This window comes from Pimephales promelas, chromosome 5 (assembly GCF_988280905.1).
Source record: "Pimephales promelas chromosome 5, fPimPro1.hap1.1, whole genome shotgun sequence".
In the NCBI taxonomy this organism is placed as follows: domain Eukaryota; kingdom Metazoa; phylum Chordata; class Actinopteri; order Cypriniformes; family Leuciscidae; genus Pimephales; species Pimephales promelas.
Window position 1 is genome coordinate 28432613 of NC_142773.1, and position 21004 is coordinate 28453616.

General features: G+C 35.8%; 1 protein-coding gene and 1 non-coding gene across 3 annotated transcripts in view; one reads left to right on the forward strand and one right to left on the reverse strand.

Annotated features, from left to right (window-relative positions):
* atp6v1h (ATPase H+ transporting V1 subunit H) overlaps window positions 1-21004 on the reverse strand; it is a 38358-nt gene that overhangs the window by 3888 nt on the left and 13466 nt on the right. Inside the window, exons 7-13 of one of the 2 annotated variants that reach the window (XM_039676468.2) lie at window positions 20483-20536; window positions 19354-19451; window positions 17976-18168; window positions 9795-9973; window positions 9584-9709; window positions 7810-7911; window positions 5346-5459 (exon numbers count right to left, since the gene is read on the reverse strand). In XM_039676468.2, coding sequence (XP_039532402.1) covers window positions 5346-5459; window positions 7810-7911; window positions 9584-9709; window positions 9795-9973; window positions 17976-18168; window positions 19354-19451; window positions 20483-20536 — 866 coding nt within the window. The remainder of the gene's footprint in view (window positions 1-5345; window positions 5460-7809; window positions 7912-9583; window positions 9710-9794; window positions 9974-17975; window positions 18169-19353; window positions 19452-20482; window positions 20537-21004) is intronic. The other variant, XM_039676469.2, reaches the window with a different exon arrangement.
* On the forward strand, window positions 1667-1801 carry LOC120483288 (U11 spliceosomal RNA). The gene has a single exon (XR_005623580.1). It is a non-coding gene; the product is annotated as a U11 spliceosomal RNA (small nuclear RNA).

Sequence of the window (21004 nt, forward strand, 5' to 3'; positions counted from 1 at the left end):
AACCCATTGAGATTAAAGATCTCTTTTGCAATAGGCAGCAAAATTACATCACATCAGTACATACATACAAAGACACACAAATAAACCATTGTGAAATGGTTTCCATGTATAGTAATCAGTGTTGGGAGTAACGCATTACAAAAGTAATACATTACTGTAACATATTAGTTTTTGCTGTAACGCAGTAGTGTAAGGCATTACTAATCAATTTTCAGTAATATTTTACTCGTTACATGTTCAGTGAGGCTTGTATTACAATTGTATTACAGTGTATTGTCTGCTTTTACTTCTTAAAGGCAACAGACTACGTGAAAGTTTTAAAGCAGTCTTTTAGTGCCAGTTCAGAGCGGTCACGTCTGTAACATTGTTTTTTTCCTCTAAAATAAAATGAATATTTTAAGTTCTATGGAGACTGGAGAGCCAACCCTTCCTCATTCGATTTGCGCAGTGTAATTAACAGAATTACAAAAAAATCGATTTTACCTCCTATTTTTTTGTCACGCATGAATGTGTGTCTTTTCCCTAATATTAAAAATAAAACATAGACTGATATTTGTCTAATGTCTGGAGTCCTTTAAGGAAGTAGCCTATATACGTTTCAATACATGAATTTTCGGAGAATTTTTATTTCAAGTTTTGACTGCAAATGTCATGTCCATAATGCTGGACTTCCCCAATTTTAAATAATTTATCCTCAACTAGTTTTGTGGTGTAGGTCTACGTATTTTATAATGTTAACTTCAAATAATACTAATAGCCTAATTTAAAGATAAGGCAGCATTGGATCTGGACGGTAAGGAGAATAACGCTGGAGTTGGAAGAGGTGTGTCGCGATTCTGTAGGTTCGTGGATGTGGCGAATCGCGATTTCGGTTTCATATTGCTTATCGTTACAGCCCAAAAGTTAAGTTCTACTTAGTTATTTTGGTGAAAGTAACTCAAAAGTAATACATGAGTAATGTAACGCATTACAATTCTGGGACAGTAAAATTGTAAGGTAATGAATTACTTTTAAATAACAGTAACAAGTAATACCTAATGTATTACAGTTTGGAAGTAACTTGCACAACACTGATAGTAATATTTGTACTATTACTGCATTGCTGGAAAAGTCTCTCAAATCATACGATTTGAGAACCAGAACTAAGTTTATATACTCATAAATAAATAAATCATAAGTGAGTCATAAATAAATGAATATTAATGTCAGATTAGTTGTACCGCTATGTGCTAATTGAAGTAAAGCTTCAAGCTAAAATAAAGATCAGAAGTAGATGACATTCATAAATTAAAATGTCCTATGCAAACTTGCATGAAGGTCTTAATTTAAAGGTCAAAACGAACCCTGACTTTATGAATAAAAAAATAAAATAAATGCCTTATGAATAATAATAATAATAAAAAAAACTTCAGTGCAGTATAAAATGAGTATGCAGAGAAGCATATGAAAATATATTTTCATTTACAACTAAAAAGCACTACCGATTCATCTCTGTGGTATAATTTTGTAAGATTTCCCAGGTTTAAATAAGATTTTTAGCACAGCGTGGTCCCTGACTTTTGGACTAAATGGCATCAAACACAACCTACACAAAAAACAGTCCTCCAGAACAAACACAAAGCAGACAACAAACACACTGTTGACACTGAAGCAAAGACTCTGGGCTCAAGGCATCTGCCGTGAATGGCATAGTGTGGAAGGGATTCTCTGACACAGTTACTGAATCACTATCAAGAGATTTCATATACACAATTTTTTTAAAAAATCAGGGCTGTCAATGACCACTGTTCTTGTCGCTCCACAAAAAATAAATAAATAAATAAAATAAATAGACTGGGCTCACTTCGCATTCAATTTCTGCAATCGACCCGAACCGCAAGATGTATTTGAGGGGCATGGTGTCAACGTGATGACTTCAAGACACTTTTTCTTCACTGACTCCTTCATTTTTTTCAATGTCAAGGTCCAATAACTAACAGTGAGAAAAGTCAAAGGCGAGTTTTCATCCTCATTCATCCCGTATATAGAGCAAGATTTCAGACTCGTCCTCTGAGTTTGGCTTATGAGACGCTTGACTATGTCTGTGGCCTTATTCATTCAACCAGTGGTAAATATGACTATGACCCAAGGTGACCTTGCGTTAGAAGAGCTGTGGCTGATTTTGATAGCATAAAAAAAGGGGAAGACTCTGCTGTGGCAATCAGGCATCAACAACACAGTGAATTTTTCCAAAATGAAGAGCTGATTTACAATCTACATGCGTCCTTAGGCGTCTAAGACTCTAATGACAAAGAGGATTCAAATGAATGCTCTATTACTCTGAGAACTGTTTCTAAAATTACCTCATTAAAGAGTTTCTGAGTTTAAGAAATTGTAAGACAATTTCTCAAGGTGTCACCACTTTCCCATGATGAAATTTGGGGAAAATGATTAAAGTCTTCAGAAATAATAATAATAATAATAATAATAGCATTATATACATGTTCAGTCCAACAAGCCCTTTCTAATTGTGCTTTATATCTTTGCTTATTTTATGTTAATTTAGTTTGGAATTAAAGGGCAGTGCACATTAATAAACATTTCTGTAAATGTGCCAGTTTAGCTATTACAGCTAATTTTTAACTGTAGTACCTGGGCAGATATCACAAAAAAATACACAAGTAATGTGTGAATTACCCAAATACTTCCAAAAGTGTTTTCTCGTACAAAAAAAAAACAAAAAACAACAACAACTGGCTGAACAGGATTTACCACAAGTTTTAAAAAGCACGCTAATCAAACATGGTTTTAATGATAATTCAATTTTAAACAATAATCCTAACCGTCAGGACATTTTATCATGGTTTTTCATGAAACCGGTCATCGTTTATTTCACCCCTACTTCAATGTATTTTTCTTTGCATTTCTATGCCATTTCCCTTTAAATTTCCCCCCAATTACTATATGAATTATTTCTAAATGTTATGACGTACATAACATAGCAAAGGTGTGATTATCTTTGGTCTTGCTTTGCAGTTAACTATAGCTAAATATTCTTTCAGATTCCTGTCATGACTTCATTTCAGAATCAAATTAGGTTTTATAAAAGTGAAGCACATCTGAGAGATTTCATGCTAAGCTGCATCAGAAAGTGGATTAAGTCCTTAAGTGAGTAAGGGCTTCTACAAAACAAACATGGGGGGAAAAAAAGAAAAAAAGAAAAAAAGAAATTAAACACTGTCACCATCATCTCAAGACTGTGGAGCCACTAGCTGAATTTCTACACCCACACAGCAGCACACCTCCAGGGGTTAACCCATATGGTACAGATACAATAAGCTAACAGCATGCAAAGTTGGCCATCTAGAACTGTGCCAACTCAAACATCTTCTCATCCTCCTGTTGCCATGACACCAAACAGTCTCTTTGGGGTGAGAATATGAAAAAGCGACAGCACCACAACTCTCAAGGTAAAAATAAACTGTACACACAAGGCATCCAACTGTGTAAAAATAAGGCTCTTGACCAAAAACAACGTAACAACAAAAAAACCTCCAAGTACTTTTATACCGGAAACCATGAAGACAATGTGTGATGCAATCAATGCCATGGAAACAAGATGTTCCTCTACTACGAGAACATCCTATCAAAACCATGATGGATGAGAGAAGACATCTCTTCTATTAATGCCACTCGAAAAAAATTGCAGCAAATGGAAATGGCATTCGTGGATGCCACTGGATTGCAAAGATGGCTTTTAAGAAGGGGCAGTGAAAGGCCATTTTTGTATGGCTCTTCTTAACAGCACCTTGGAAACCACATTCACAGAATCTTAACTCAATCATCCGACTATCACATCCCCTGTAATTTTCTCCTCCAATTAAGAATGCAAATAAGAGATGGCCTTCACCTCCCTTCAGATCTTCAAATAACACATGCACTCTCAGTCTCTTCAGCCCAAGAGCCATTTTTAAATAGTCCTCGGTTCGTATTTGAAAGACTATAACCAAGATGCAACCATTACATTGTTCACGAGAACAATCAAAACTCACTGCTCTGCTTGGTTTTTTCCTTCTTTTTTGCCGTTGACATGCTAAGCTTCGCGTTAAACCGCAGCAAAATTATGCACAATTAATCCTGAAAATTACATGCGAGTCATTTAGCTAATGTCTAATAATTGCCACGATACAGTGAGTCGGACTTTGCAGGAAAGAGATTGTTATATAGACCATTTTGCAAGATGTAAACAACACTGGTCCAGAAACACTTCCAGTTTCAGTTTGTAACTGTTTTCTTTATTTCACATGTAAAGAAAACATCTTAAAGATATTTGTTTAACTTTTTGATTCAGTTTTATATGTTCTGTTGGTTCTATTTTATCCCAGCTTTTATGTAGTGTTAAACAGGAAGTGCTTCTGTGTTGTTTACATCTTGCAAAATGGTCTATATGTATGTTATACATCAATGTTATACTGGGTTCACAGTATAAATACTAACGTATACATTTTTCCCGAAGTATCTGCCTCCATTAATTTATTTCTCCTGCAGTGGGGCCAGAGAAAAAGATGAATTATTCTGAGATACTTTATGGAGCGTGTTACTGCATTCTCTCTATGCAGAATTGATCTATACCACTCAGGCTGCATTTAAAGCAACTTGTATTCTGCTCAATTTGACACTAAACTTTCATTTTGAAGGCTGATTTCAAGCCACTGTAATGAAACACTGACAGTGAACAATTACCCTTCATGACACCACTCCAGTACATATCTATTGTGTTTCAAACACACATGCTATATTCTGGGGCCTTTGAGGTTTTATCATCCCTGTTGAAAGAGTAATTTGAAGCTTATAAGGATGAAGGCAAACAAAATAATAAGCTACTTGTATTAGGTCGTATACCTGAACCTGAGCCAGTGCTTCGCCGGCTTAATTCAACAGTTCGCTGCTCTCACAAACACATCGAACATGCATGGGGAAGTTTTTTTCCTCCAATTATTTCGTTCCCTGGGTCTTAATCAAAGATCAACTAACTCTGAAAAGACACAATGGTCCACTGAATAATTCACTACATTATGTGGCGCTGAAGTGAGAAAAATACTTCTACGCGGCAAACAGAAATCTCATTTCCAGGTCAATATTGAGGGCAATGGTGAATCAGGCACAAACAACATGGCTATTTTGCTTTAAGAATAAATACCAGAATACTATTTTTTTGGAGATGTTAGGTTAAAAAGTTTAAAACTGTGTGGACAAGTATCCTGTAAATAAATAATAATAGTTGTAATAATATTAATAAAAAAATAGCAATAAATAAATCAAGACATAAAGTTTGGATTCATTAATGCATATGAAGTTAAACGTACCAGTTATGCACCATGAGCTTCTGGACGGCCAGCAGGGCATTATAGCGAACGAGCTGGTCTTCATGATGCATGTGGTTCATCACTAGTTGTTTACCACCCAGCTGTTCGATCACCCTAAAGAACAGAGAAGCAGAGAGAGGCAGTTCCTGATTATTATGTTCTGCAAGATGGGTAATAACACAGGGCCTCTTTGCCTTTCAATTTAACCCTGTGAATAACAGAGAATAAGAGCTGCATTATTTCTGCCAATGGCAATCATTAAAATGAAACGGCATGCAAGACCAACAAACTCACAACATCCAAAAAAAGTCTTTTTCTTACACTAAAACAAAAAAACAAAAACATTGTTGCCTGATCTGTTCTAAATGTTGATTTTGCATAATGATTTTCTATTTTAATATACTTTACAATATAATTTATTGTAATGTATTTTTTAAAATACTCAAAGAAATAGATTGAATACATTACATAATCAGTGACTGTATATGTGAATATATACTTGCCCCAAAACAGTGTACTCCCCTGTATTGTTTGCTCTTCTCCCCCTCTCTTTTTCATATATATATATATATATATATATATATATATATTAAACATTTTTATTTTTTGTGATGCAAAGCTGAATTTTCATCAGCCATTCCTCCAGTCTTCAGTGTCACATGATCCTTCAGAAATCATTCTAATATGCTGATTTGATACTCAGTTATAAATACTTTTTTCAGAATTTATCAATGAATAAAATGTTAAAAAGAACAGCAATTATTTAAAATAGAATTCTTTTCTAACAATAAAAATCTTTACTATCACTTTTTATCAATTTAGCACATCCTTGCTGAATAAAACTATTAATAAAAAAAGAGAGAGATACTGACCCCCAAACTTTTGAACAGTAGTGCATATTGTTACAAAAGATTATATATATATATATATATATATATATGCACTATAAACAGAAATTAAATTAATTCAATGGGTTAAAATTAATTTCTTTCTTTCTCAAAACTGAGTTGATTTCTATGTGATCAATTTATGTATAAGTGTTTCACACATGATCACTGGTGTAGGTCGTCATTAAATGAGTGTGACATGTAGAGAAGTCTACAGAAGCAAATAATGAATAACAATAAGATTATTATTATTTACAAAGTTTTGTTTAGTCAAACACCGGCCTTCTGTGAGCTCAGATGTGCGTCCCCGCTCTTCAGTTGCTAGGAAACAGACGCGCACAGACGTGGATTTCTGTCGCGCAGGTCAGCTTCTGTTTTCAGTTAAACTGCATTGCTTTTACAAGCGTTGATTGTTTTATTACAGCATTGCAAATAGATCATTTATATTACCCTATAATATAATTTCTATTATACACTGACAAATAAAATAAATTGTTAAACTCAAACCTCAGATTTACTGGGGCACAGCAGATTTATACGGGGGCACGGGCAAGCAACGCCCCTAGCTGCCGGTGTGTTTTTAGGTGTGCAAGTAAATTAAGTGAATTTCGTGATATTACTGATCATGTGACGATATTACAGCGGCACTGAAAATCCAGTGGTGGTGCAGCACCCATTTCACGAAGTTCCCATATTAATGCCAGTGGAAGTTTGAGACTCTTCAGCTATGGAATGAACTGTCCATCAGCTATGGACAGCTAAGCACTCTGTATATTTCTATGGCATCGATGTCGAACTAGATTTAACTAGTTAAGTGGATTTACTTATTGTGGAGTTAACGAATGTTATCATGAGCATTGTAATATTTAAAGCAGATGTCATCACAAATGTCACTAGACCGGTAAGATTTTAAAAGATCCCTCCTTGGAGACCAAAAGATGGAAAGGCAATAACTTGCCACTTAACACAAATGAGTGCAATTCTTTTGGCTTGCAAAAGCTAATTTGTTCTAGAGTGGTCTAATTACAGGGTTAGAACCAAGGCTAATTCAGACCAACGAATCCCTATAGATTCACTATGGTTTCTTTGAACGGTGGGGGCGTTCTAAAGAGGAAAGTGAGAGTGTGTGTTCTGAGTGGCTGACCTCAGGGGGAGCAGATTCTGGATTAGAGAAGGTATTAGCCACTCACAGCAGAGTTGAAAACAAGTGGCGGATCGCTCTACTTTTAGAGGGAAACTATATGCAATCTTCTTAGGTCTAAAATTGATTGGCGGATCATGAATGCTACATGCCGAGAATGTGGCAAAGCTTGGGCAACATCTTGCAATAGGTTTGCCTGGAAGAGTTAGTATGCTGCTCTCTTTGAAGTGATGCAAGTTTAAATTGACACCGATATCATCGCAGGCAAATGGGCGGAACAGAGAGTAATAACTCTAACCTGGGCGATTCTGAGCCCTATAATCATAAAAAGCTACAGAATATTTGGGTATTGAGAAATAGTAAAAAAAAAAAAAAAAAAAAAACCTTCCACAGAGTCAGAGAGATGGTAATTTACAGATGAAGGATACTTGCTTACCTCTTGCCACGAGGGTAATGTCTTACGTATTCCCCCACATCGTGAGCTGCAACAGCAATAACCTGAGGGTCATCAGACACTTCCAACAACCTGGTCAGTATCCTGGCAGGAAAAACAAACACACAATCATTTCTGGTCCCCAAAAGCAATCAGTAACACCTCCAGGGCAATACTAAACCCTCGCTGAGCAAATATATCCCAAGGTATTGCACAGCTGGAGATATGGTGTCTAGCTCAGTCCAGGGAAATATTAGGTTCTGTTAGTTCAGTAAGATACTAAAATGGGAAACATGTAACACTGCAAAAAAAGTGTTTTCTTAAACCGTACGTTTGTCTACTTTTCCAGTAAAAAGATTTAAACACCAACAAGATAATAGAGAAGAATAAAAATGTATGTTCTCAGAAAAAATACAGTGGGCCCAAAAAGTATTTAGACACTTTTGGACTAAGTCACACTTACACTACAGCTTAAAGGTTTGCGTTTTCTATTTTAAAATGTAACTTATTCCTGCAATTGCAAAGCTGAATTTTTAGCATCATTAATCCAGTCTTCAGTGTCACATGATCCTTCAGAAATTATTCCAATAATCTGATTCGCAGTTCAAGAAACATTATCAATGATGCTTAATAGTTTATAGTGTGTAAACCATGATGGATGTTTTTTTCAGAACTCTTTGATGAAATAAAAAAAAAACAGCATTAATATTAAATAAAATTATTTTCTAACATTATAAATGTCTTTACTGCCACTTTTGATCAATAATGTGATAATATATACATTTCATTGCATTTTAAAACATAATATCAAACCACATTCTCAAACCAACTAACTTCACTTTTCTAAGCCAAAATTGTATTTTTTTTTTGCATTAGATTTTATTAAAATAAATTCACTTGGTTTACATATAGTGTATATTCAAATCAATTATATTTATACTTTTTTAAGCAACCACATACTTTTTGTGGCCATTGCATCTTGAATGTATCTGAAAGTTTTATTGGGGTAAATTACAAAATTTAATTTAGAAAACATGTCTTAATAAACAAATGTGCGTATCTTAAGTAAATGTTTCGTTGAGATATTTTCAGAAAAATGTTGCTAAAGAAAATGATTTATTTTGCATCAAGCGAGAGGTTCAAGCTTAATTTCTATTGTTTGTGAGCAGAAATAGATTGATAAAGCATGAGACAGGTCTCCACTGCATGAAAGCATGAAATTATAACAGTCATGCAGAATGGAGAGAGGTTTCAAGCACTATAAATCATCTGCACACTGAGCAAGAGATGGAGGGGAAAAAAGAGAGGAACTGAAGTAAAACAAATCGCTGATGGCTGAAATGGAGCCTTTGTGCTGATTGCGGAGAGGGTGGTGATGAGAGGAATGAGATGAGTAGATTAGGATTTAAATGGAGCGGTCAAAGGGGTAGAGCTGACGCATGATTAAATACCATAGACTGTAAAAAAAAGAAAATGGATAAAGCATCTGTGATGTCACCCATAGACTTTATGAATAACAGTTTTGAGGCCGTTTATGGGGGGTGGGGGGGGGGGTAGTATGGGCGGCGCCATCTTTTAAAATTCTTGGGAAATCCTAACCCCGCCCACCTTGTACCCACCTTGTACCCAAATGTACCCACGTGACTGGTTTTAAGGTCCAGGGTCACATTTGAGAATAATGTTAAATTTTGAATGTGAAGAGCATCAATATCTAGCGATGCAAGTCATGCAACAACTCACTGGCCAGCCCTAGTCCCAAACAGCAGGTGCTTCTTACTTCAGCAGCTCGTAGTTCTTCTCGTTCAAGCGAACAGCGTTTTCCCTCCAGAACTTCTCCGACTTGTGCACTGGACTCCACTCCAGACGTCCAGACTTCAGCTCAGAGCTGTACTCATCAAAAGAACTGCAGGAGAAAAAATGGAAAGCACTGTCAACATGCGAGGAAAAAGAAACGTTTAAAACTTACTGAGAGAGTATGAGGGCTTTACCTGAGATCCTGAACGCTCTCTCCCAATTTTTCTAGGAGGAACTTGATGTCTTCAGTGATGTCCTCATCATCATATTTCTGCTGGTCCAGGTTCTCCAGCTGTTTGAGCACTTTGCACTGGATCATGGCAAGAGCATATTCCTGACGGGTCTCTTTCTCTGCTGACTTCTCCAACAGGTTCTACAGCAACGAACAACCATCAATCAGGTTAATGCCGTTATTGTACAATATAATTAAGAACACTGAACATATTTTAAGCACCATTTATTAAGATATGTTTTGCAATATTCAAAATAATCATATTCAAAAATGACTACTTAAATTAAAGCAAGCATTTTATCAGATTTCATTTCTGTAGTAACAAAGACGACATATAAAAATCAAAACAAAAGATGAACAAAGAATTTCAGACAAGCATTGGATGAATGGTTCTTAAAGGAAAAAAGATCAAAGATCTGTCCTTGGCTTTTACAGTCAAAATGATTTAGTAAATTCAAGACTATCCCAGAAGGAGAAATACTGCACAGCATTGGAATGAATAAATTATAATTTGAATTACAATTATAATTGGAGACTGTTGTACAGTGAAAGCGAGGGTTTTCAATTCTAAATGTGCACTCCCTTTTTTCCCTTTTCTTAAAAGATTTCCCCTTTTTCTTGAATGGTTCTTCTAATATTAAAAATGGTATATCAAGCTGTGTGCATCAACAATGCACAGTGATTTTCTACCGGCACCCATTTGAACAACTAAAAAAGAACTTTAGCATTGAGCAATGTGACTTGAAGAGGAAATTAACTCGTCAAATTACAATAAGAGTGCTTTTATTTCTCAGAATTCAATACACTCTTAATGGATATGGTTCATTTAGCAGTGAATGCTAACGCAAGCATTGACTTCCTTTTTAAAAACCCTTTGCTCTTAGCTGTACTAAAATTCAGTGTTGCTCTTTGAAAACTCACCTAAAAGCCTTGAAAACATGCCCTTTCTGAAATTACTAACATTCTTCTTTAGTTGTTATTTTAGATTCTCCCGGTAGTCATCAAGTTAAATTGCTTGGATTAAATTGGGTGAAATATCAAAATCAACTCACGCTGCCAAAATATCATCAGTTAATGGACAAAAGGATTCATAAGAACATCTCCCCCAGGAAATTAATAAATGAATCACATTTCATGTCTGCTGGCTTAATAAAGTTTTTAGAAAGACTCAAGGTGGTTAATACGTTTCTTTCCTCTCAAGCAGCTAAGACCAGCTCTCAAACAAGTTATTGTGTATTGATTACTGATGAAACAGAACCATATGTAATTTTGAATGAACCTGAATCAATGTTACGGAGACCCTTCAATTAGAAGCAAGTGGAGTAAAAACCAAGTAATTATTTGACATCTCACTGCTTTCCAGCAGTGTTTAATCAGAATTGTGGCATTATAACATAATAAAGCCAAAATTTAACAATTAAAGTCAGTGAACGCTCAGCTGTCATACTGATACATGTATGAGAGACAAAGATGTAACAGGGGTCATATAATGCCATTTTAATACAAGTTAATTTGATTCTTAAGGGTCTAAATGAAAAGTTTGTAATATAGTTTAATTAAAAATTCTCATGAGTATCGTAAGAAAACACTAATTTTACCTGGTCCAAAACAGCTCTGTTTTCAGCACGCCATTTCAGTGCATATACCTTTAAATAATAATGAGTGTCGCTCACTCTACCCCTCTTTACTGCGGGCGTTTTGACACAATGCAAGTGGAGTGTTGCCTTGACAACAGTTGAGGGTATATTTTGGAGAAAGAATGGCAGCGGGAGTCTCTGAGGACACATCTGTGCACCCGTATCAATTTGATCCGGAGTCACACCCAAAACAAGATGACGGCCACAAAGAAGTTCGACAATTAAGGCTCGACCAGGACATTCCTGAATGGTTGGTTAATATAATGTCACTTTAAATGTTAATATAATGTCTTTGTTTACTGGCAGGATAGAGTAACTTAATGAGATGTAATATTACGAATGCTATGCGTTTACTGATGTATACATACTGTATAGATACATGATGTATACATGTATAGTTTGTAATAACCAAAACACATTGTTCATTATAAACGTGGGATTATGAATTATATTGAGAACGTTGTGCATAGGAAACATGCCGCAATGTAATGTTAAACTGAATGTAAACCTTAGCCGCATTCATTGTGAAGCGTGCAAGCCATTTGCAAAGATTAACATAAAGGTTAATCCAATTTTACACTCACTTCTTCTGGAGGTGCAGCAGACACATAAATAGTTGGTACTAATTCTTTTTTCAGGAGCAGCTTCTTAGCAAAACCAGCTTTATGCTGATCCCCGTTTATAAAGCAATTTGGTGAGAAATGATTAACGCAAAGTCGCAAACATGAAAGCATTGACATTGCTTGTAGGGAATATTCCCTTTCGAAAACAAAACTCAGCCACTGCGTCTTCAGCGGTTCGGATTTAGGAACATCAAAATGCCTGTGTTCCTTATTACACCCAAGAACAAAACACCACAATCGCTTAGACGACATTCTTCTCCAGCGTATCAACAATGACGGACTATGATGACAGCTCGCTGCTGTCAATCAAGCGTCTGATCGTGTGACGTCACACAGTCGAACGGCTCGATTTGAGGCAGGGAAAAAGGAGATTAAAACACAAAAACAAATACACTGGATAGATTTTTATCATTATATGGTGGTTGTGTACAGGCACTGCCAACACACATTTCAGTACAATCAACTTGAAAAAGTTCATGTACCATTATATGACTCATTTAAAAGAGAAGTAAGCAAGCTTGCAAAGGAAGAGTTCATATTAGGAAGCAGAGGCAGAATCTTAATTGAGCGATAACTGCTGCATTGAACAACAACAACAGTGATGCATATTAAAGACGTGATGAGCAGCGCTGGCGTTTTCATTTGCAGCAGCCTAACGTTTTGTTTTAATGCAGACTGTTTGACATGCCTTGATTTTGGCAGTCTTGCTGCAAACGTACGTTGTTTATGCAGTTCAGACACATTTATCATCTTTGTTACGAGGTCTCATTTTGAGAGAAGACAAATTATAATAAGATGAACAAAAAATGTTCAGTTTGAATTATGTATTACAGCAAGTTGAATCCTTTATCAGATCCTATTCCAGATGCACCCATGACATGCACCCATTCTCTATCCCGAGAGAGGAAGTCTCCTTCATACATTTGTAACACAATTTATGGCCATATTATGCTTGTTTTTGTGATGGAAATGTTTTATAAAATGGCCTCAGAAGAGGTCAAAAGGAATTTCAACATGAAATGTTTCAGAAAAGTGCAGATTAAGGATGCTCAGATCAAAGTCCATGTATATCTATGCACATCACACTTGTTCAAAAAGTACACAGTTGAAAAAACACAGTAGAACGAACAGTCATATGATTATACAAACTAATCATCAGATCAGTATAACCAATTAACAGTTAAGAAGACATGAGTCACACCGATTTGTGCTAACTGCAAGGTATAAATGTATATGCATCTTTCTCGTGGTGGTTGTGACCAGTGAGGTCCCTAGCTGTGAATAAAACTTTATTCTTACAAAAAGCAACTTGGGAGTCAGCAAGGACTCTTACTTGAGAGACGACCACAGAAGGGACAGTGAAAGTGCTGGAAGACTATAGGCCCACACTCAGAGTGAGACTGTATTACTCAGAGTTAGTATTAATGTTCCTGTGTTGGACCAGTGAACATCTAAGAGGCGAGGTGAGAGTGTATAGATGCTATTTACAACAATATACCGTAGTATTATATTGTGTTATTTTCAGGACAGGAATAATCCCAAAGTATTGTATTGGTGCCGTTGTGTTATATAATTTTGGCAATTATGATGTTGTTTGAATTGTCCGTTATTAAAATATCAGATTAGAAGGTTGTATTTGTATTATGAGAATTTCCATGACATTTGGCAACACATAATAAATTACGGTGGACAGGTCAGAAATCTGATCAGCCCAACACACAGCTCTAGTTAACAAGATGATGGATTGTTAGCATAGTGCTGTCCTACACACATCCTTTTTGATATTCAGCATCTATGCATACTTAAACACTGCTTTCCCATTCAATAGAAATAAGACATTGATGAATGAGCAATAAGTGTGGCTTGATGGCATGAGAGTAAATAAACATGTTAAAAAGAGACATTCAGATGGCGAATTGAAAAATGATGGAGTGACATAACAGTGCTAGATTCTATAGAATGTCAGATATCTGGATAGATAGAACGACAGAGAGATAGAGACAAACTCGCTAGAGTATGGAACTGAGAAAATGACTTTAAAGAAGGTATCCACCGATACCACTTTTTCCAGAACGAATCTGATTCCAGTTTGGCTGGACACAAACACTGTTTAAACACAGCCTGGTATCGGAGCATTTTTTTGAGTATGAATACAGTACATGAACTACTATTGGGCCTGATACGGCATTAGTGCATTGCATCCCAACTTAAAAGATTTATGTCCAGATATTTTAGTAATGACAATTATCTACATAAAGAAATCTTGAACAAAACAAGACTTTTGACCACTTTTTGAAGTTACTGTGCTCTTCCTTTGTATTATAAAAAGTTAGAAGTCACTCAAAGGAAAATGGCAGTAACTTCAACATTATCAATATTTGGTTACTGATCACCATTTACAATATTAATTATAGTAATGCCGGTATAAAATCTAGTGGAATTTATTTGGGATGATTTACAATTGCTTTGTTATATGGAGCAGTTTGGCAGTCTATCCATTGGATAGCTGACTAGCCTATTTGGCTAAATTTAGTAGATTGTGTTTATCTAGTTTGTTTGTCTAATGCATCTTTTGTGTTACTTGACCTTGATGTCTGCGTTTCAAAGCCATCTCAACAATCATTTTCCTTCTAGAGCACTGGGCCATCCTTAAATGGTTTTAGTAAAAACAACCACTCAACTATTTGCTTTACCTACACTTTCATTCAGCTATCGTAGGAGTCAGAAGTGCTTCAGTGACATATGTATGACAGTAGACAGGCTGAAATTTAAAGGTATTCTCCACTTTTTTTGGAAATAGGCTCATTTTACAACTCCCCCAGAGTTAAACAGTTGGGTTTCACCGTTTTCGAATCCATTCAGCCGATTTTCTGATATTTAGAAGAATATCAGTAACCAGACAGTTTCTGGTCTCATTGACTTCCATAGTATTTTTTTTCCTTCCTACTATTGAAGTCAATGAGACCAGAAACTGTCTGGTTACTGATATTCTTCTAAATATCAGAAAATCATCTGAATGTATTTGAAAACGGTGAAACTCAACTGTTTAACTCTGGGGGAGTTGTAAAATGAGCCTATTTCCAAAAAAAAGTGGAGTATCCCTTTAAATGCAGCAAAATTTAATGGACAATAAAAAAGATAGAATGCCGACAGACTCGCAAAGACAGACTCCCTAAAAGAGGGACTTGAGTGTCCCAAAATATCAATAACTAATTTTCAACCAAAAATTAAGTTACTGCATTTTGCCTTTGTAGGGCAGGATAGATATAGAAATAGAAAAATATCCTTTACATACAGATCATAAACAGTCTAAAGAGAAGGAAATTACTACATTATGCTCATTTATATTGTATTCATCTGTTATATTTGTGTTCTGTTGGAGAACTGACTCAGACCAAGTTATTTGCCAAATCATTCCTATATAATCCCATTTCTATACTGAAAACAAAGACAAAGCTGTGCAGTTAATTATGAAAAGAGTGAAAAATAGAGAAAGACAGATAGTGAGAGATAGAGAGATCAGTGGACAAATGGGTAGACATAGACAAACAGATAAATTCTACGAAGGAAACATTTTCGTTCACTGTTCCTTGCTGGCGGAATGATCTACCCGACCTTCATCCGGAATACAGAATTCTTGACAACATTCAAAAGACAGCTGAAAACTCATCTCTTCCATGAGCACTTAAAAAAAATGATGCCACTTAAAGCAATGTCTGAAACTTTGTATTTTTAGCACTTATTGTTTTTGTTTGCCTCTTCACTATGAATCGCTTGCTGCACTTCCTCATTTCTAAGTCTGGATAAAAGCGTCTGCAAAATGAATAAATGTAAATGTACTATATACACTATGAATAGACTACAGAGAAAGAAATAACTATATTATGTTAATTTGTATTGTATTAATCAGTCATATTTGTTGTCTATTTCATTTAATTGCATGTTCTTTTGTGGAGAACTGACAATGGTGATGTACCCAATCTCTACACTGAGAACAGAGAGAAAGGGCTGTGCAGTTGAGTACATAATATTGATAAAGAATGTTGGCTACATAATAATAAAAATGCTAAACTAAAGGCCAATATCCTCAATCTTGAGTATTTAAAGTACTGCTTTAGACTATTTAACAGTGGTGAAGAGTGTACTAATGTGAAACATAATAATGGCAAATATGCAAAGGCAGATCCATTGATAGCTGCAAAATGGAAGCCATGTAATCATAGACAGACACAGAGAGAGAATACCTGGTCAGGAAAACTTAATTAGCTCTTGAGCAGGTGAGATGAATGAAGTGCTGCACTCTAATTCAATACTGTCAGCGCCATGGACAATGAATTCATTACAGAACTCTAATACCAACGGAGCCCAGCTTTCAGGGTTAATTTGAACATAGCCTGCACCAAGAAAAGCCATGTGCGGAAAAATGAAATGCAGAATAAGAGTAACAAGCAGCCTGTTTTTGTGCCTCGGCTATGTATTAAACAAATATGCGCCGGCATAGGAAAAGTAATAAGCCCGCTGGAAGATAAAATGCCTTAGGACTACATTTGGTCTAGCACTATATCCTAATTCAAATAATCAACATGAGCAGGAAGAGTAATGTAGAGGGATAAGTTTTTTTTTTTTTTTCCATTCCTAGTCTCTAAAAACCAATCACTGAATGGGTAAAAACGCGAGAGTGTGGAAGAGATTAAAATGAGCGCTTTTGTCAATCTGCAACCTTAATAAGGTAATAATGGGGTTCTTAGTATATTCACCATGAAAGCTCTGGGTAAAATTAAATCCATTCAGAATAAAAGAGTGAGTGATCCGCTAATGGACTTTGAAGAGGACACCTTCTGCTGAGCGATGCCCTGATCTGAAAAAGTGAGAAAACAGATACAGCCTTCCATCTGAAATGGATTCAGTACACCGCTTCATTAACTATTTGTCACAAAAAAAAAGATAAATATTTTTACATTAGACTTAATGAGCTTTCATTAAGCAGTTTTAGAGATACATTTATATTGTACCTTTACTTATTTTCATTCAGCAGATGCTTTGCATTCTATTTCCACAGCGACAGTGCTTAGTAAATGATTGGGGTTAAGTGTCTTTCTCTTAAGTGTCTTGAAAATGAAATGTTGTGGCTCTGAGAAACGTCTTACATTTGAGCCGAGAGGTCTCGGTTCAAATCTTGCTCTAATGGCCTTTTTCCGCTCCCCAAATAAACAGCAATGTTCACGAACAGATATTTAGTGGGGTTGAAATGTCTGAGATCATATTGAAAATCTGGAATTCATTATCAAAATTCAACCTGTAAATAAAGGATTTTGATACATTTTGAAAGAAAGAAACTTAATAAAAAAATATATAATATTTTTTTTTATATTTTAGACTATTATATGACTGTTTATAGTTCTCTAATCAAATAAGCATGTATAATAAAACAAAAATAAATTGTTATTCTAATAATATCATTTATAGAAATTGCTTCAATTGTATAAATTAAATTTAGAAATATGCATAATGAATGCATTTTAGCTGGTGGTCTCAGATTTTTGGACAGTGGTAGGTTTCGTTGCACATTATTTTGCAATTTCAATGTAATGGAGAGCAGACGAATGAGTGATAGAGTAGGAGTGCCTGAGAGGACTCAGTGTGAAATGTCCTATTAGTTTAATGCACTGAGTCAGTCGCAGACTTTTTAGGGGGTCTGAAATAAAAGCCCCACTAAATAGGGTCTAAAATCACATAATGCTATTTTTAAAAAGCCACAAGAGTGATTTAAAAAAAAAAAAATTTGATTGCCACTATTGCATTCAGTTGCCTTCTCAAAGTCAGGAAAGGAGACCGGGTTCCTAACGAGTCCGGTTTAAAGCAGACGTTTTTCATGACACATACCCTGAAAGCAGCCAGGATTATGCGAGTGACCTTCTCTTTGACAGACTCTTGAAGGATGTCGGAGAGCGCCGGTACCACGTTGTAGCGCCGCAGCTGTTCACAGAGTTGAGGGCTGAATGCCAGGAGCCACACGCAAAAGATCATCTGATACTGCAGCTGGAAGCCACACTTATTGCTTAGCACTGCCGTGATGCTGAAAGATGCACAAACAGAACAGTCGAAGTTAGTAAACAGTGGGGCATCTCACCCCTAATGGTCTGCTGAGAGGATGCTCTTCACAAAGTTAGTCCTGATGGTTTGATGTGTGTGTGGGGGGGAGGGATAGACCACATTTTTGTGATGTATAATGAGACCATTACATGAAAGAAATTTTACTTGAGAGGCAAGAAAAAGAAAATTATCTTCAGAGAAGCCTCATTATCCTTTTTTTTTTTTACTCTATCTGTACACTAGCAAACAAAAGAACCTTCATGATCACAGGGCTAAAATCTGCTAGGACAATGAGAGATGCTTTCTTGTTCAACAAGATTTTTTTTTTCATAAAAGCGGCACGAGTAGAGCACATGGTTAATTGTGTGCAGTAAGCATTAAAGCATCAAAACAAATTAAAAAAAAAAGAAAGAAATTACAGGGTTTGCTCTTCTTTTGACCAAATATTTTACATAACTTTTCCTTGAACTTTCCAGTTGTATGTTGATCAAAACTACTGGTTACAGATTTCACTCAAACTGAGCAATTCCTAGCCAATGAAATATTTAAATGATCAAATTTTAAATAAAAATTAAATGACAAAACATTAAATAAATAGATTTAAATACATACTATTTGAAATAAATGCTGTTTTTTTTTTAACATTTTATTTAAAGAATCCTGAAAAAAAAAATATCACGGCTGTTTTTAATATTTATAATAATTATAAATGTTAATAATAAATGTAGCAAATCAGCATATTAGAATGATTACTGAAGGATCATGTGACACTGAATACTAGACTAATGATGCTACACATTCAGCTTTGCTATATCAGGAATAAATTACATTTTAAAATATATTCTAATATTAAAAAAAAAAAAATCACAAATTATTATTATTTCTACTGTATTTTTTAATCAAAACCTTTCTGACTGCAAAATAGAAGTGCTTTTTTTAAAAAATAAAATAACATAAAAAACATAATTATTTGATAAAATGCTTTTAGAAATATAATTACTTTCTATAGTTTCTCCAGGCCTTCACGATTATAAAATCCTCAAATACCTCTAGATAACCATCACCAGATTTCCATAACTATGGAAGCTTAATAACTCACATCATGTATCGCCTATGTGCAATATTACAAAAAACAAGACCTACATATTAGTGTGAAAGTGAGTATTACCAGTTCACTCCATCAGCCTCCACCCAGGCGAATCTGTATTCATTCACTCTCAGCATCAGCTGCAGGCAACCAGCGACGCACTGAACGTACTGGGAGCTCTGTGTGGGTCCGAAGGAAAAAAAATACACATACACGACACACGCACAAATTAGCATGCACACAAACACAAAAGGACAACACAATCAGAACACAAAGAACAAAACAGTTCAGAGAAGCAGGGAAATGGATGCATGAAATAACAAGAAATAACTATTCAGGTACTAGCAAAGGAACACAGTGAAAATAGGCTGCTCTGGCAGCATTTACACAATTTTGCATTCACTTATGCACGTGCAGTAAGAATCTGACTTTTAAAAAACGCCTTTTAGGTAACATGCTGGATCAAAGAGACAATCCCACAATGCAGCAGAGAAAAAGCAGCAGCCTTGAAACCTGGACAGAGCGAGTGAATCATAGAAAGATGTTAGAGGAGATGTGGCTGAGAGGAGAGAAGAGACTCAGTCATTAACTGGGGGAGATGATGCTGCACATCAGCACCCAATGCATAAAAGTGGTCCAGAGAATAGAACAGACAGCGAGGCAGGTCATGTAGAATAGCAAAGTGGAGACATCTTAAGTGACATGAGAGGAAATTGAATTAAAATGTGTGCCCGCTTGCATAGCGCCAGCAGATTTTGACTCGCGACACATGATGAAAAGAAAAAAATATATTTATTTTCAAATGAACTCTAAAAGGTAATAATAGAAATTAAAGAGGAAGATTGCTATAGTGAAAAACAAAAGCCTTCAGGTCCTTTCAAACTATCAATTCTAGTGGTTTCTCAGGGGAAAAAGAAAAAAAGCAGCTGAAATATTGGAATTTGGAAAGTCCACAGCCAGACGAGAGGAAAGAATCTTTGTTTAAAAAAAACAAAAAAAACCCTTATTGATGGACAGACACAAAAGGTGTGTTACAGAAGTGCAGCTGTAGGAGATTTGCAGTGGATATGAATGGAGAAAAAAGCAGTGAACAAGAAACTGCATGTGCTGTTCTAGAAAAATATAGGGGTGAAGATCCCAGCCTCTGAAAGGGGACAGAGGCTCGTTCACACAGCTGCACATCCGCCTCCTTCATCCATGACATACTCACTTCAGTGGGGGAGATGGTTCCTGTTCCAGGTTCAGCACCTGTACCATGTAGTTTCTAACAACAACAACAAAAAAGATAGAAAAAAAAAAAAATCTGTGATTTTGGGCCTCTTGTTGGAGAGCTTGAAATTGAGCGGTATGCTCGGACAATGATGGCAGGAATATAGATGACTCCCGCGTGAGTGAAAAGGCTTGTTCGTGACAGGCAATCATCTAAAATTATGTGGGAGAGCCGACCTAAATTCATTTCGAACTCAACAGCACGGCAAAATGAAACGTTTAAGCCTGTTACAAGAGCCAAGTCACAATTTGGGTGAAAAGACCTGCAACAGGCATCTAAAATGAAAACCAAGACAAGACATAATTTAACTGAAGTATATAAAGTCATTTTTGGCTTAGAATAGACAACATCCCTGGTTCATTGAAAATCTTTATTCACAGCTTTCGCAGCTTCGCTACAATAAACCAAATTTATGGAGTGCACTGTGAATGCTAATAAACATGAACCGCTTTGAGAGGTCTT